This window comes from Botrytis porri, assembly GCF_014898465.1.
Source record: "Botrytis porri strain MUCL 3234 chromosome Unknown BPOR_024, whole genome shotgun sequence".
NCBI lineage: Eukaryota > Fungi > Ascomycota > Leotiomycetes > Helotiales > Sclerotiniaceae > Botrytis > Botrytis porri.
Window position 1 is genome coordinate 135,254 of NW_024066098.1, and position 18,886 is coordinate 154,139.

The window sequence follows — 18,886 nt, forward strand, 5'->3', positions numbered from 1 at the left end:
AAAAAAAATAAAAAAAAAATAATTAAGATAAACACAATTAAAGTTATTAGATTGACTTGAAAAGTATTTAATTCTGAATACTTTTTCAATCTTTAATAATTCAAAGAACTAAATATTTTTGATATTAGAATTTGAAGATATTGTTAAACAAAAGCTTTGTTTTTTAGTAAATATATTTTTATAAAGATTCATCTATAATTAAAAAAGTTATTTATATTTAAAAAAGAGAAAAGATGAGAATTATTATTTTTAAAGGTTTCAAGTATAAAAATTAGAAAATTTGAGTTACTTTTTCGATTTAAATCTTTAATAAATTTTTTATTTTAAGAACTTGAAAAAAACCCTTTCTCCTATGTAAGATTATTAAATTCTCAATTAAATATTCAAAATAAAAAATAAATATTCAAAATTAATAGGAATATATACGAAATTATCACACTTATTTTATCAACTCATTAACCTTAAGATATTATTTCTCTTTTATTTCCTATTTAAATTCTATCAAATCTTGTTTAACGTAACGTATAGGGAACTCGGACATATGGGGAACTCGGACACTTTTTCAATTATTCTACACGCGATCTTGTTCTACGAGCCACACAATCCTCCAATTCCAATTCCGAATCACTTGAACTATTCTCTAGCTCTTCTTCTTCAATCTCTTCTTCTGATTCTTCAATTGGGCGTTTGCGTGGCCGTCCTCGTGGCTTTTTCTCCTTCGGTTTTTCCTCCGCCTCACGTACCATTTTCAATACTTCCTTAGTACTAAAGACAAATTGACCTTGTAATTTGACTCTTTTGCCTTTAGTTCTTTTCTTTCGAGTCTCAATTACCTCCTGAGCATCAGAGAGCTGTTTCCGAAGTAGGGCTATCTCAGCATTTTGAGATTCTACAAGCCTAGTCATTCTCTTGGCATATCGACGAGTTGGCGATGCAGGAGAACCACTGCTTGCTAGAGCTGTATTAAAGATCTGATTTGCTTGCCTTAGTTCTGTTCCATCTGGAGGAGAACTCCTGAGTATAGACAAGTCTAGGTCTTGATTGGGGGTTCTCATTTGTGGAGTAGAAGGTTGCTGGGAGGAGTTAAATGGTAATGAATCGAGTACTTTTCGTGGGGCAAAAGGTACTAAACCAGCTCCTCTCCAGCCAGCTTTAATATTAGAAGAATTCAATGCTTTTTTTCTAATATTTTGAAAGAGTTCTACCCATTCAGCTCTTTGGATTCGCTTTACACCAGCTCGAGAATATCGATCGACCTCTAAAGCATGATATCGTTTCATTGGCCCATACACCGCAATATCAAGTGGCTGAAGCAAGTGAGAGCAATGAGGAGGTAATATAAGTAAATCAATATCATTATCTATACAGAAAGCAATAAAGCTACCTGTAATATGGCTTGAATGGCCATCCATGATCAAAAGTCGAGGTCGGTCACCTGACACTTTCTTGGATTCTGGTTCGAAAACCCTTTTTAACCATTCTAATCCATGGCTATTTGAGGTCCATCCATTTGTACTAGTAGAGAACTGCCAGCTTTGAGGTGTGTCCTTTGGAATCCATGCAGAATTCGTATTCTGAGCCTTGAAAATGACCATAGGTGATAGAGCATTTCCAGCTGCATTGACACATTCAAATGCAGTTATCCATTCTTGCTTGCCAGCTGTAACTTTCCAATTCGATTTCTGAGTAGAATCGACTATAATGCGCGTACTTTGAGTACTTCCAACTCCAAATCCGGTTTCATCCATATTATACATATCATCTAATTCATACTTTCGCTCAATGAGACGCGTGCGAAACGCGTCAAACCAAGCCTGAATATTCTCCGGAGTTGCTTCTTTAGCCCGATTAGACTCTAATTGACGTGAATAGCATGTTTTAAGTTCTGGATGTCGTTTTTGGAATCTATAGATCCATTCGTGGCCTATAGGTGGAATTTCTGTCGAGGTAGGATTTCGAGATGACGCGACCCGAACGCGTCGAAGACGAATTTCGTCGGCCATTTCCTTCACCAACATAGGTGTAGCAGGGAATCCAGTGATGGTAAGTCGTGAAATCCATCGTACAAGAGTATTTTCTTCTACGTTTGAAAGAATTTGAGCCATTTCGTGGGTTTGGGAACGTGTTTTCTTCCCAGCCAGCCTATCAGCTAGGGTAGACTTAGGGACTTCAAAATGCTCTGCAGCCTTTCTAATTGATTTAAATTCTTTCAATTGAAGTGAAATTATAGCCTTTTGAAGCTTCTCTTCAATTTGAGCAGATGTAGAAGGTGATTGGGTATGCATAATAAAAGTTATTGCGGTTTCAAGTTGGTGATGGGCTAAAAGTGTCCGAGTTCCCCATATGTCCGAGTTCCCCATACGTTACGTTATATATAAAGAATAAATATATAACTCATTACTTTAGTTTTTATTTGTTACGGAGGTACCCGCACCGCAACATGGATTATAAGATAAACCTAAGGCCTTGGTGTTGGAACCTACGAAAACAGCACTGTAGAGATAATTGAATTAAAGAGTAACTAAAGATAGAGGTAACCAGATAAGTAATCAGTAATTAAAAAATAGATACCTATCTTTGTTAGCACCTACCCTACAATAGACACAAGATGAATAGCAATTATAAATTATAAAGTAAGTACAAATTAGATAAGCAATAATATTATTACAAGTTATAGGAATGGATATTACATAATGAACAGATATAGAACAATAGCATTCCAAAAAAGATTAGTTCTTCTAACTATCCAGGAAAATACAAAGGTTTATATAAAGGAATAGATTTCATTACAATATAAAGCTTCGTACTCAAGAACAATCATTAGTTTCATTACTATAATTATAAGAATTACAACCAATTACAACCTTATTGAATTCCTACTTGAAGTCTAGTCTAAACCACCTCGAGAGAACTCTAGACACTTCCACGTGACCCTAGAGGCAGCTCCCGTAACATTATTTAAATATAATGAAAATTGTAAAAGTTTTATTCGATTTTAGTTTATACTATGTATCTTCGATTATTTTGCTGAGTATATATATACTTATGTTCTTCATGTGAATTATAGTAGAATGAGTATGAATGAGATAAGAATTATGATTGTGATCAACTGGTATGAAATACATTGTAGGTACTAATAGAAAGATTTAAGATGATTGCAATTGGTCGAATATAATAAGCTATGCATGCCAATCTTAGTTTTAACCTAGAATATAAGGAACAACATATCGATTCCTCTCAATCTCCTCGCACTTCTCTCGCCTACTGGGTATATTTACCAAAGTCCTCCTCCCTTTCATCTATCTATTCAATAAATTCAATCCTCAGTTGTTTCAAAATCATAGCTACCCAGTAAATGAAGAAACACCACATATCTAGATTATTGTGTTGTGTTGTGTAGCACAGCACTGCACTGCATCACGTTACATTTCATGTCCTTCAGGTTATACATCAATATCTATATGTATACACCCTCCCGCAGTATCACAATCAAGCAAAAGAGTCTAGATCCCATCGACAAACGTAACATGGAAGAGATGCAATGCAGTTGAGTTGGAGTGCAGATAGAGGTAACGAAGCAAAGATTTCTGGAAAGAATTCGGATGGTGTGGGTGTGGCTGGGGTGTTAGCGATTAGTGCTTGATTTATGGGATGGGATAGTGAAACGAGGATGGGAGGGAGGGAAGAGGTTGGTTTACTTTGGGTTGAGAGAGCTCGGGAGATGGATAAAAGATAGATGGATAGCTACCTAGCTATAGGTAGAAGTTTGAATGGGAGTATTTTTAGATGGATGGATGGATTGTTTGGTTTCAGTAATGCTATGCTATGCTATGCTATCCATGCCATGCCATGTTGGATATCTAGGATTAATATATGGATTGATGCATTGGGAAGTTTTGGAGTTTTCGCATTTTGGGGAGATGGAAGGGTTTGGTGTTTGGGGTGATATGTATTTACGGGTAGTATTGAGCGAGGGAAAAGAAGAGAGATGTAGATATTGAAAGCATAGGATGAATCGGGATTGATTGAATTGGAGGTTACATAGAACAGAACAATTGAATGAAATCCTCCCAAATCATCAACTCCGACTAAAGATTCGTCATCCATCACGACTTTCGACGAATTGAATGGTTGAGATGAAAAGAATAGAAGGTCCAAGAATGATTGGGTGATTCATAATGAGTTTCAAGAGAAGTGAGAGAGAACGACAGAGAAGGGACGGAAGAGATATCAATGGTAAGTTTGTAACGTTTTGATGTTGATCAGTGATTGGGGTTTGATGTGATGGGAGGACTAGTCACTAATGTGTAGAAAGGAGGGAAGATCATTGGGGTTACTAGGTAGGTATTAGGTATTAGGTATTGATGGGATTATTGATGGATGTGTATACTTGATGTACTCTGTGTATTGTAATCTTACGATCTTCTAATGTAACTATCCAAATTGTATCGACAACTAGGTAGGTATCTACAACTACTGGACCTACGGAGAAGTATACATAACCGATAATTCTAATAATTCTAATCGAGCGCAGCGAGGACGGGGGTTTGGAGGCTTGCCCCCATATAAGAATAGGAGTAATATATATATATAGTTATATAAAAATAAAAATGAAAAGATCTCCAGCTCTACACCACACCCGCCATCCCTCAGGTTACATACAGGTGTAATCCAAATGCATCAAGCAATGATTATCCTTAGCAATTCACCCCACAACGCTCATTAATTGTGAACGTCGGATGAAATAGATATTTACTAATCATGCAAGAGAATTTCCAGGTAATGTTAATCCAGGAGATCAACATGCAGCGATTGGTAGGGAAATTAAGAAGATGGATATGAAAATAAAATGAATCAATTAAGGAAATCGAGGGATATACATGGATGGATGGATGTGTTTGTACGAGGATGGATGGGAGTTTGTGTTTGTGTTTGTGTTTGTGTACGAAGGAAGTACAGTAAGGTTACTTTGTAGATCGTTTATATCATTTTAATATACTACGAAGTACACGGGCTGAAACTTCCTTGATATTGAATAGAAGACCATGATCAATTCTTAATCTATCTGAAGCACATCCTAATTATTAGTAAGCACATTACCATACCTTGAGCAAAAACCCATCAATCAGACGGTTAATCGGAAGAAGGCCTCTTTTCATCTTTTGATGTTCTATTGACCAGGACTCTCGGTGAAGCTTTATTAATTCTTCTAGGAAATACCCTTGATATTGTAATCTTACATCTATCTCATCATCTATCTTGTCCTATTCTCTTCTTTGGCATCCACTTCTGGTTTATTAGAAGTTCCATGACTTTACTCTTTCCTTTCTTTCCTCTCCTCTCTGATCTCTGGTTCTCTCCTCTACCATATACACACAGACACACAGACACTCATTTTTCTCCTCTCCTCTCTTCCCTCCCCTCTCTCCAAATCCCTCCTTCGATCCATCACCCTACATGATTGGAAAGCTGGATCAATGCCCTCGTGGAGAAGAAACATTACACTTCTCCATCTTCCATCTTTATCCAAAATAACAGAAAACCTTACTCACCACCACCACATGAATTCATAGTCGTCACATCGCCCGTGCTTTTACAAGTTGCGTCTTACTTACTCTACACATACCTACTTTGTCGAACCAAAATAACGAAACGATGATGATATAAAGACTTTCAAGGGATTTTCGAGGGAGATATTATACTCCATTCATTCATCCATTCATCCTTTGAGTATCGTATCCATCGTATCTCGCTCAAGGCACTCACTCTTCTCCTTTCTACCTTTCTCTCCATCCCATCTCCACTTAATTCGCAGCTGTCAACGCGGCACATTTTCACACTAGAAAGTACCGGGAAAGGACGAACAAACGATCCAGAAAGTTAATTGATCAATATCCACCAAATAAATCAAAAGATTATCTCTCTTTCTCTCAATCATCTTACGCACTTCAAGTACTCACACACACACACACACTCTCTCTCTCTCTCTCTACTATATTATCATTCTTTACATTCTTTTCTTCTTTCTATCGTGTAACCTTGAACCCTTTCTCAAACGTCTTTTGCAAAACCGTCTTTTATTTTCTCGCCATTCTTTCCTTTTTTCTATTCGTGTAACCCTCTGAACCCTTTCTCAAACGTCCTTTTCAAAACGGTCTTTGATTTTCTCGCCATCCTTTCCGACTTTAGTTAGATTTCCTTTGAAAATTAGTCGACCCGATCCTCCCGCAAACGCCATCTTATAGCTTCGGCTCATTGCGAAATTCCAAGCTATCCTCCACTCATAGCCACTCAGGGTCCAGATTCATTATCGAACATTTCCATTGCCATTGCCATTGCCATCTCGCTTTCGATTTCGACAATTGGTCGACAATTGATCGAATTTCTATACTTTTCCCTCTTCCCAACCACTTCTCTCACAGTCATATAACATCATTGAAGAATGCCATTATCTTCACCCATTCTCATGACTTACCCTAGCCCTCCTAGAAGAGCTGGAGGTTTCCTACGATATATCATTGGCGCAATAGGAATCCTTCTACTAGTCTTTTACTTTAGAAGTTCATCTGAATCGTCATCTTTCACGTATATAACCCCCCCAGTACCCGATACGCCAACATCAAAAGTATCTTCCATACCATACTCAGAATCCCTTCCCGATACGCCAATATCAAAAGTATTTTCCGTACCATACTCAGAATCTCTTCCCAATCACGAATTACCCATTTCCAAACCGAAGCAAGAACATCCTATCGATACTTTAATCGCCAATGCAGAAAAGACTCTGGATGAACTATTGCAAAAAGAAAGTCATGACATCACTGCCGCCGCGGCAGAATATCGCAAACGCAGAGGGAGACATCCACCCCCAGGATTTGATGCATGGTTTCAATTTGCCCAAGATAATAATGCCGTCATGGTGGAGGACTTCTTTGATCAAATATATCATGACTTAGGTCCATATTGGGGAGTGACTCCAGCGAGAATGAGAACACAAGCTAGAGATGCTGGCATGGTGATAAGCATTCGAAATGGTAACGCAACGGCAGATAGTGACTGGTTCTGGACGCAAATTTGGTTGCAATTGATTGGAACCATACAAAAAGATTTACCCGATATGGATATTCCACTCAATGCTATGGATGAACCAAGAATGGTGGCTCAATGGGAATTGATCAATGAGAATATGGAAGTTGAGAGAGCTACTCGGCAACTCGCGGATGTCAATGTGGTATCGCAGGATTACGGAAGTTTGCCTCCTCCAAGACGTGCTGGAAGTGGGGAACCAGACGCACCCGTAAGAGAATGGGAAACTTCAGGTATGTGGAGAAGATGGTAGATTTCGTGTTTGGTTTATTGACTTCAAATAGGTCCATATTGGAAAATTGCTACTAGAGGTTGTCATCCAGATAGTCTTGCACGTCGAGCGGAAGTTATGACTGACTTTTCGAAAACACCTACTATTTCGATGGGCCATTCTTCTTTACATACTTTTAAAGGTTACGTTTCGAATTATAGTCTCTCGGCCGATTTTTGTCATCAACCAGATTTACAGTCTCTTCATGGAATGATGATTAATCCTCTCTCAATCTCTTCAACTCAAGAATTATACCCTCTTTTCGGTGGTTCCAAACTGCCAACAAATAACGAAATTTTATTACCGGCACCAATGTATTGGGCGAAAGAAGAAAGATTTACAGGTGGTGATGATCATGGAGTTCCTTGGCATCAAAAATTAAATAAAGTCATTTGGAGAGGTGTCGCTACAGGAGGTCGAAACAAAGAAGATAATTGGAAAGGATTTCAGCGGCATCGCTTCGTCTCCATGACAAATCATACATCAGTATCTCGAGCCGAATCTTGGGAAACGATTCCTCCCAATTTCGCCCTTCCAACTTCGATATATAATATTGGTGCACAACAAGAAAATCGTTTGGGAGATTGGGTACAAGAATGGTCTGATACAGCATTTATCGAATTGATGTGTGATGAAAATCGAAAAGATGGGACTTGTCCTTATACAGATCCATATTTCTCGATTGAGGAAGGACAAAAAATGAGTCAACAATTCAAGAATAAGTATATTCCTGACATTGATGGCAATTCTTTCTCGGGAAGATATCGAGGTTTCTTACTTTCTTCGAGTTTACCAATCAAAGCAACTATTTTCCGCGAATGGCACGATTCACGACTTATTGCTTGGAAGCATTTCGTACCAATGGATAATAGATTTATGGATTTCTATGGCATCATGCAATATTTCTTAGGTTATGAAGGAGAGAATTTTAGATTTGAAGGACATGATGAGGAAGCGGAGAAGATTGCAATGGCAGGACAAGAGTGGGCGAATAAAGTATTGAGGAGAGAGGATATGCAGATTTATGTATTGAGGTTACTGTTGGAGTACGCACGCGTCTCTAATGATAACAGGGCGAATCTGGGATTTGTGAAGGATCTCTTGTGATGGAACTTTTTGAGAAGAGTAGTGGGAAAAGGTGATTGAGGAGTGAGGTGGGGAGGTTTCTTCGATTTTCGTTTCGTTTTATGGAATAGGGCTTTGCTTCTTTTCGGCTGGGAATATGACTGGCATAGGGAATTCTATGCGTATGGTATGAAAAATAGCGTTTTGGGGGAATCTACAGCGGGTGGCGAATGGTGTAATGGAAATGACTCAAACAATGAGTCGGGGCGTTTTTTGGTATTGGAATTTTGGGAACCTCGAAGACGAGTTTTTAGACCGGGAAAGATGGAGACAGTCGATAGAGAGGAAGATAAAAGGGACGAAAAAGAGAGAAAGGGGGTGTGTTTGTCTTGATTTTTGAGCGAAGATGATCTTTTTGTGATGAGCGAAAATAAGCGAAAATTAAGGAGGAAATGAGGACGATACTTGCAGTGATTATACCCATAGATTAGATGGAAAAGAATCTCAATGATGAGATGAGATGAGAATAAATGGATCAGCTTACAAGTTTAGATGTGTGTAAAATCTCTATGATTTTGATGTGAATAAGGTAAATAGGGAAATGAGATGTCGTCTGTTTGTTGTTTTGAGTCTTGAGTGATTGATTGGGAGAATTGATAGTAAGCGAGGCAGACTTGGATAGTTGAGAAATTATGAATGTTTACGATCTTGATATATATATCGAGGTATCTACCTGACTACCTTCATTTTACCTCTCATTCTATTCCTTCTTATGCTATCTTTTATCTTACCTCCCATTCTATCCTAACCTATCTTGCCCCCCGTTCTATCTCCCTCTATCCTACCTCCCATCCTATCTACTCTAATATTACCTCTCATCCTATTCTATCTATCTCATCCTACCTAGTACCTACCCACTCCTTACCCTTATAAAAAAAATCACATATATACATAACATGATTCATATACGAGTAGATCATATTATCGAATAGATTACTTAATTTACATATAAAATCCGTTTACACGTAATCATACATTTTCTTTATTAGTCAATAGAATTGTTCGGAAATTTCTCATATAGAACTCAATCTTTTAATCATTTTCAAAATCTAATTTTTATTCAACAATTCCAAGTATTAATTATTAAAGTTATTAAAGAAAACATTATAACGTAGTTTATTAGTGAGCGGGTTATATTAGTGAATAGGTCATTTTATTTTATATACAAAATTCGTTTATATGTAATCGTATACTTTCTTTATATAATAATATAATTTAAAGAAATCTGAAAATATTGAAATTCAATTATATAAATATTATAAAAATCTAATTATTTATTAAAAAATGAAATTATTATAATAGTTATTATAAAAATAACTTTTTTGTAATGAAAATTGTAACAATTTCTACTTTTTTTTTAGAATATAATAGAAATATTTATGAAAAAACTAGATTTATAAAAAGCTAATTTTTTATTGTTATTAAAAATTCTTTTCTTTTTTCAAAATAATAATTAATTATTAAAATAAGAATATTAAAAAGGCTTAATTTTGATGTATTTTCAAATGACCTGTTTATTAATATAATCCGCTTACTAATAAACTACATTATAGTTTTTATAATATAAATGTTACGGGAGCTGCCTCTAGGGTTATGTGGAAGTGTCTAGAGTTCTCTTGAAGTAGTTTAGACTAAACTTCAAGTAGGAATTCAATAAGGTTATAACTAATTATAATTCTTATAATTATAGTAATGAAATTAATGATTGTTCTTAAGCATAAAGCTTTACATTGTAATAAAACCTTTTCTTTATATAGACCTTTATACTAAAGTTGATCGACAAGTCGATTGGCTTTTGATTATATGATATTTATCCTATGATTCCTATTGTTCTAGTTTGTCCTTTTATTTTAGAGCTAATCTTTTAAGGCATTACTAATCTTAATAAAGCCTTCTTGCTTACTGTATTCTATCTTTCCTAGGACCTACTATCCTGAGAACTATGTTCTAGGTTTCTAGGGTATCCTATGACTAATACTATATACATACCTGAGGCGTCTCTTGAGTGCCTAGTGTCCCCCGGTATACTACAGTTGAATCATTAAGGTCTATAATACTATTATAGCCTATAAGTCAGTGATTCTATAGCCTGTTACTAATCCGTTATAACAATAAAGTATAATAATTTCGAGCTAAAATGATTTTTTTTTATAGAAAAAAACCTGAATATTATGAATATTTTTTTATTATTGTTTTTAATGATTTTTTAAGAAAAACAAAAAAAAACAATAATTGATTATTTAAATAAGAATAATATAGTTTATTAGTGTGTATACTATATTAGTACGTGCATCATTTTAAAATACATTAAAATTAGGCCTTTTTTAATATTCTTATTTTAATAATCAATCATTATTTTAGAAAAAAAAAGAATATTAAATAATTATACGAAAATAGATTCTTAGAAATCTAATTTTTATATAAATATTCCTATTAAATCTTAGAAAAAGTAAAAATTGTTACGATTTTCGTTATAAAATAGTTATTTCTATAATAACTACTTTATGAATTAAGTTTTTCTTAAAATTAATTAGATTTTTATAATTTATATATAATTAAATATTTTGTATTAAATTTTTAAAATTTTAATCTAAAAATAAAGAAAGTATACAATTATACACAAACAAATTTTATATATAAAATGAATGATGCACATACTAATATAATGTACGCACTAATAAACTATGTTATCAAAAATGATTAATTAATTTTTAGTATATTTTCAAGTAATTCGTTTAATAATATGATCTACTCGTATATGAACTACGTTAACTCAGAACTTTTTCAGTAAAATATTTAAAAATAAACTAGCTTTTTTTATATTTCATTAAGATACTTGTTCAACGATTTTAGTTTTTTTTCTATTGTGTAATAGAAAGAATTAATAAATAAATAAGGGGGTTAAAAGTTGAAGAATTGATGGTTTTAGCAGGGAAATCGAAATCTGTACGGTGAGGAGGTTCCAGAACTCTTACATTGTGTAGAGAACTCTACACTGTATATATACTATATAAATTCGCTACGCAATGTATATACTATACACCGGTTACGTACAGCTCCACTAAGGGTAACCTTGAAAGTAAGTAAGTAACTAAGGATTCTTGATAAGATGGGCGGTGGTGAATACAATGAATGAATGATGGGATAATGGGATAATGGGATAATGGGATAATGGGATAATGGGATAATGGGATAATGGGATGGATGATAGGATAAATGAATGAATGAATGAGATGGATGATGGTGGAATTACTATCATTCTCACTATCACCATTACTATCAAAGGACTAGAGCATACGAGTCTACTCAACTCGACTCTGCTCAACTCAGCTGGAATGATATCAACAGCACCAAAGGATATTCTTTCACCATCAACACTAGAACTACATTGCCTACACCGACTTCGGTATCGTACTTCACTTCTCATACCTAAATTGATAGATGAATGGATGATCATCTGCATTTAATCTGCATTTAATCTGCATTGAATTTCATTCCATTCCTTTCCTTTCTCTCTTTCCTCTCTTATTCAAGTACGAGTATGAGCACGAGTACTGTCTACCTCTCGCATCCCCAATCCACCCTCACATCCGCATCCACATTCAACATTCATCAAACGCCATGCGCCGCGCCGTGCTTGCTGTTCTACATACATACATACATACATACAAGGTACGTACCTACATACACCCAAGAAAGATACCATGAGAGCCTAAAACGCCATTCTCTCTGCCTGCCTACCCATTTATACCATCTCTTTGATATATCCCTCATGAGTCTATATTCGCGTTTCCATTCCCATTCCTATTCGCCTTTTCCATTCACCTACGCCTATACTCCATCCTATCTGCATTTAGACTCCCTACCCTAATCCATTCCGTTTTCGATCCACTTTGTCAAGCCTCCCCTTATCCCCTTCACTTTCCCCTATCCCCTCTAACCCTTCCCCTCTCCATCTCCTCCTGCAATTCCTTATTCTCCCTATCCTTCTCCCTCAATCTCTGCGCTGCACTCGTACGATCCAATTTCCTCGCTTCTCTTTCCGCCTTCAACTTATACTCCAATTCCTGTAATCTAACTTGCCAGCGTAAATCGGGTTTATATTCGTCTTCTCTTGGTTCACCCGTACTACTTTCAGCTCGCGTCAAGGTGTTTGACCGCGTTGGTGTGTTCATCTCTCCATTTGCTTGAGATTGAGATCGAGAATTTGAAGCAGATGAGTGACGTGTCATGGTCGAGGATCTGGATAGAGAGTTATCGATGCGACGACGAGGTCCAGTGGGGATAGATGGTGATGGCGAAGTAGAAGTTTCGTAAGCGCCAGATCTGACTTCATTGGCAGCCTTTAGACTCGAAATTTCCGTTTTCAAAGACCTATTCAAATCCTTCAATTTGACCACTTCCGCCCTACTATCCATACTACTAAATGGCACTGCACTCCTTGCCATCGTTTCCAATCTATCCAATTTCTTCGTCTGCATCTCAAATCGATTTTCAAGGGTCGAGTATTCCTTCCACAATCTCCTATCTAGATCTTTGACTCTTCCCCTAAAATCACCGACTAATGTTTCGATTGTTTTGACTGCCGCCAACAAGTTCTTGGAGAAACCTGGGAACATAGTAGAAACAGCCTCGAGAGATGGAAGTGCACGACCATTAATGAGGGAATTATTATGAGACCAATCTGTCCCACAAAGACTTGAAAGTCTACCCCATAAACCTAGGAGTAAGTTATTTCTTTCTGTTAGTTGTTCTTTGAAATTGTTTTCTAGTTGTGCCATCTTTCTCCTATCTTGTTGACGTGAAGTTTCGAGTTCTAGAACACGTGATTCTTGTTGTGAGAGAGTGCGAGTTGTGTGAGAGGATGTTTTTTGAGATGTTTCGTATTGATTTTTGGTGAGACGATGGGTTTGTCGTTCTTTGTCTAGCATATCTGCTAATTTGCGAGATTCAAGAGCGTGAGACTCCAAGAGGTCATCACGTTGTTTGATCATACGTTCCTTTTCGGCTAGAGAAGCTTTGGTGGAGTCTAGATCTCGAATGGTATTTTCGAGTTCACGTTGGAGTTTTGCGATAGACTGCAGATATTAGTTCATTACCCATGAAAAAACGGGATGAGGCAAACTTACATTCAATAGACTTGACCTGGTACCATTCAAGTCACCAAGAGCTTCCCTGAGATTACTCTCAAGTTCCATAAGCCTCTGTTTCCACTCTGCAGCCTCCACTTCTCTTGAAGTAAGATTCTTTCGTAGTCTTCTAGCTTCATCCTTGGCGGTCGTTGCTTCACGATTCAGATCATTGACGAATTGCTGGACTTCTTGCTTCTCTTGACTAGCAACAATTTCTCTTTGATGTCTTTCCTCATGAAGACGTTCATCAAGTTCTCTAGAACGTTCTTGCTCTTCATGAAGAGCATTCTCCAAGTTCCGAATAGCGGCCTCAAGATCCCCAATCTTGATCTTATCTCCATCTTGTTCTTCTCGAAGAAATGCAATTTCATTTTGACTCGATTCTTGCTGCACATTCAATCGATTGACCTTTTCGTTGGATTCGACATAATTCTTCTCGATTTCCTCAAGTTCTCTATTGGCTTCATCCAGTTCTCTTTCAAGATCTTGAATCTTTTTAGATTTTCTTTCATGATCATCTTCCAACCTAACAACTATATCACTCATCTCTCTCATTTCATTCTGCAATGCATTGAAATTCTCTTTCTCATCAGCGACTTCAGCCGAAAGACGTTCAATCTCGGCGTTGGCTTCTTCTTGTTCTGCAGCAAAACCATCAAGCTCCTCTTGAGCTTCTTTACGTAAGGATTCGAACATCAGTTCGGCTTCCTCTTGACCTTGAAGTGCTTCATCTCGGTCTGCTTGCATAGTGAGTAGATCATTCTCGGCAACATCCAAGGCTTCTTGTAATTCTTGAGCTAGACCTTCGGCTTCTTTCTTGTGCTCAACAGCAGTCTCAAAATCCTCCATACAAGACTCGAGTTCACGTTGTAAGTCCTGATTGTGTATCTTAAGACTATTGATTCTGTCTCGAAGTTCGGCTTGCTTATTTTCGAAATCTTCCCGTTCAGCCTCATTCATACTAGTCTGTCTTGTACCCGCACTAGTCCTGGAGGATGATCGTTCGTGTGCCCGTGATGCTGATCGTTCAAATATGCTCTCGCCGGCCACCGATGTACCACCTCTTCTTAGGCCAAGCTTTAACTCCTCGATTTCTTGATAAAGCCGTTCTTTTTCGCGGTTTCTTGAAGTCAGCATTGATGTCTGTGCTCCAACTTCTCGTCTTAGCTCTGCATTTTCATGTCGAAGTTGTTCATTATCCCGTTTGATTTCCTCGGCTAACGTGCTTGCTGAGCTATATGTACCATTCCTATCATCTGTCATGCGATCAGACATGTTGGAATTCGATCTCGAAGGTGATCCGACACGTCTCTTTGAGATGTTGTAAATATTGGTCGTGTGACTCAATCCTTGTCCTCCGGTGGCCGTCTCTGATTTTAGTCGGAAGATCTCTTCCCGAAGAGCTTTTATCTCATCATCGCTTTGCTCTCTGCGGGCAGTTTCTTGCTCAAGGAGATCTTTCCAGACATCCATTTCTTCCCGTGTTTCGATATCTTGACCTCGCCTTTCACCCATTGTACGAACCAAATCTGTAAGATTTCTCTTCTCGTTTTCTCGAGCAAGACTTTCATTCCTTAACCTCTCAATTTCCGTCACATATTCTTCAACCTTCTCTCGTAAGTAAAGCAGCTCCTCCTCCCGTTCAAAAGCGCCTTCTTGATACCACTTCTGACTTCCTTCTGTAGATGTACCTGATCGAGCTGTAGATGGCCGGTCTTCGTCATCTTTGAGTTGTTTCTCAAGGTCTTTTACCTTTTTACGAAGAGCTTTATTATCTCTTTGCATGACGGCTAGACCTGTCTTGAGCTCAACATTTTCGGATATCATTTCCTTAACACCTTCCTCAGAAAGCTTGTCTAATCGATCACTGAGAAACATGACTTTCAATTTTAAGTCAAAGTTCTCCTTGGATAATCTTTCGATCGTGCTGCTCTGTTCCTTCAAGGTCAGATTCTTACCAGTTCTTTGGCCAAGAGCAGATGCTGCAAAGCTTGCCGACTTGCTGGGTGTATGTACGCCATGCTTCGTACGAAAGTCTTTAGCCATTGATTCGGGTACTTGAACATTGCGAACGTGTCGTGCAATAATTGTATCAGTGGGTGGATCCATGGGTCGACTAGACGCACGAGGTGTTTCTGGAGCAGAATTTGTCTGGTTTTCACTCCTCCCACGAGTTGAGTCCTCTTCAGCCAGTGTCGCCAATGGTCCATCCACTCTTCCAAATGAATCGCCGCCTTCGTCAATACCAGAGGCCATACTTCCCAAACTTATGGTCCTAGATAAAGTCATACTTCCACTTCTAGATAACCCCCCGGAAGGAAATGCGCCTCCGGATTGCAAAGCATAATCTGCACCAACTGTTACATCGCTTCGATCGTCTTGATTCTCAGAATTTGTTATAAAAGAAGACACAGAAGATCGTTGACTTGAATGTCGACTGGTGAGAAATTTAGGTCTAGACGTGTTGCGTGTTGAAAGTGCGCCCCCTGGGGTCGTACCGGCATCGACCGTTAAATGTTTGTTTGTACTCCTAGCCGGTGAATCATGGGGTAGGCTTGAGCTATCATTCACCGATTGGACAAATGCACGTAAATTTTGGCGCGATCTTGTGGGTGTGGCTTCCATGTCCTCTTCCTCATCTGATTGTTGCTGTGATTGAGAGGTAGATTGTGCTGCTGTTTCGGAATTCTCTCCCACGCTTGCCATTGACATTGCTCGAGATATGGTTCTTGCAGCGGCAGCGGCTGTTGGGGACGACGAAAGATTTTCGAGGTTAGAAGTCGTGTTTCCAATTTGTTCCGAATCATCGTGCTCTCCTTGCACAGAGTATCGAGGGGCAGGGCCTGGAGTTTTGTATGCTCCATCCGGTGTGGGAGGTGAAGAGGGTGTCGGAGAACCATGGCCCCCATTTTCATTACTTCCAAATGTCTTTCTCTTAGGAGTTTGTGCTTCCATTGCGGGGGACTCTTCACCATTCCGACCCGCATCAAATAAATATGTATCATCGGCACCAGCCTTGCCATGTTGACCAATTGGTGAAACACTCGGGAGGAAACTTGATTCGACATTATCCAAGTGTTGTTCCATTGCCTTTGCATCCACGGCACTCAGCAGACCTTCACTTCGATTATCTCCGTTGTCGCTATGTGCATAAAGTACGCTGCTATCAATGGGAGGGGACAGAGTAGGTAAATTCCGATGGTCGTAAGAATCCGTTTGATTATTCCGCTCGAAAGCTTGTGAATTTATGGATATCGAATCGTCATTGTCACTTCTATCTGCCATTAAATCGCCAATATTATGAAATGTAAAAGCTTCGTTTTCCGAATCCTGTCGTGCAGTTCGTGGCCGTGAATCCGTTTCCGACATTGTTGACAAACTCGACATTGTGTAATCATCTCCCTCCGCCATCTTGCCTTGCAGATAGTTCAACGCGTCGCATTCGCTGTATATCTATTTGGACTTGGTCGCAGGTTTCGTATGCTATGTTATATGCTGTGTTTTTTTTTCGTCAGGAGTAATGCGCTGGACCGTAGTGGATAAATTGAACTGGCTGAAATGATGATAGAAGCAACGAACAAGTAAGTCTAGGGAGTTGGTGAGGTGATGAGAAATTGATCGTATGATTTGTATAGCATTATCGTTGCCGCAATATTCATAGAATATTAATCAAGAGGCTTTTGATATTCACTTTTTGCTCCGCTGTGCCTTTTTAAATAATTGACGTGCATATAAAATCGTTGTTCGTTGTCAACCAGAAAGTCTATCTATGCCTAGTATCGGTAAGTCTAGAAAACATTCGGTTCAATGTTATTACTGGGGGTCAATTTTTGTCAGGGCGACCAACAATGTTTCACACCCGTTATAGCTGCACGGACTTGTCGGACATCTACCCAAACACTACTTAAGCTCGCGTGGGCTAGACCTCCAAACATTTCACCCCACCCCACCACAACACAAACATACTCTCTTAACACGCTTCAAGTATACTCGCATAGGTAGGTATGCATTATCATGATAACACAATCGACGTAGTATTCGAATGGTATCTCAGCTCTCTTGTAATTGCAGATGCATAGAGGTCTATACTGTTTCGTCTCTTTGTCTGACAGAAGAGTTCTTGTCTTGTGGTTGAGGTCTGGAGTCTCCTATTCACAATGGCATCAAAGGGAAACCGTGGTGTGGACAGGTCATCATTTCAACTTGAATCTCAGAGCTATCGCCGAGAAGAGAAGTTTCTCCTTCTGTCCTTGCACTTTAGTCAAGTGTTTTTTCATGGAATCCTCAGAGTGAAGTCATTCTATCATATCATTCCAAACTTTACTGAATGCCTGTCTCACTTGCACGTAAGACTCTCGCTACCATCTTATCCGGACATGTTCTGTATCGTTCAAATATTTGTCTATGTTTAGACCTGAGGGGATATCATTCCCCGGAAGTTTTATCATCTGTTGGAGAATATTACGCAGCTGAATTTTCAGACATTCAAAATCAAATTCGACACAACCAATGAATGGCCTTTACAGTCTATCGCACGATGTTGGGTATCGAATGAAGCATTGGTATCTCTATGCTGAAAGCCCAATGGTCATAATCAGCAATCAACACTCTACAATCTATTTCAATCCCCAATATAACGCAATGACAAGTAACTGATTAAATCACGATGTTGTTACTGAAATTCGCAGCTTGGATAAAATGCTAGTATCCATAACCAACAAGTTTGAAGATTTTTATCCTGTTCCATCCCGGCAGGATCTTCAATCATTTCAATGACTTCACTTGCAAAGCTGTTATGTATTGTCAGATGTCACTATGATTTAGTCAAAACTTTGGGCTCTGCCAACCATTCATGCAAAATGCTGATATGTCCGCAAAGTTTGGGCAAGGGCGGATGTTTAAGATTAATGATTCCCCACAGTTATGCTGCTGTAATGACTTCATTCACTTCGCAATTATCGCGATTGAAACTGGCATCAAGAGCTGCCATTATAGGAATCAAATAAGTAGCAGATCAAGAATCTTACCATGTGTTGACCCGGGCCAAGTTGAATGACAACAGGAGACTTACACATCTTTATATTCGGAGACCATATATTATCAAGCATTCGTTTCTTGACTGCACAATAGCAGAATTACTTGTAAACTGCGTCTTGGTCTCTTAGGTCATCACCAACTCCACAAAGTACCATCTATCTAGGTTCAGAGCTGAAAGCCACATCTTATGGGTATCACAAAAGGTGTCGCAAAAGGCACGTGTGAGGGTTTCAAT

General features: G+C 38.2%; 2 protein-coding genes across 2 annotated transcripts; one reads left to right on the forward strand and one right to left on the reverse strand.

Moving 5' to 3' along the window:
- Positions 1–5,188: 5,188 nt before the first annotated feature.
- Positions 5,189–9,071, forward strand: EAF01_011732 (uncharacterized protein). Its single transcript, XM_038919990.1, has 2 exons — positions 5,189–7,319; positions 7,371–9,071. The coding sequence occupies exons 1-2, from the start codon at positions 6,443–6,445 to the stop codon at positions 8,462–8,464; spliced, it is 1,971 nt and encodes a 656-aa protein (XP_038764520.1). The 5' UTR covers positions 5,189–6,442; the 3' UTR covers positions 8,465–9,071.
- Positions 9,072–12,399: 3,328 nt separating this feature from the next.
- Positions 12,400–17,025, reverse strand: EAF01_011733 (uncharacterized protein; the record flags this gene model as incomplete). Its single annotated transcript, XM_038919991.1, has 2 exons — positions 12,400–13,560; positions 13,612–17,025. 2 exons carry the CDS (start codon positions 17,023–17,025, stop codon positions 12,400–12,402), a joined length of 4,575 nt encoding a protein of 1,524 aa, XP_038764521.1.
- Positions 17,026–18,886: the final 1,861 nt, after the last annotated feature.

Coding starts and splice junctions, on each gene's coding strand:
- EAF01_011732 (XM_038919990.1), top strand. CDS start 6,443: ATGCCATTATCTTCACCCATTCTCATGACTTACCCTAGCCCTCCTAGA. Junction 7,320..7,370: donor AAGAGAATGGGAAACTTCAG/GTATGTGGAGAA, acceptor GACTTCAAATAG/GTCCATATTGGAAAATTGCT.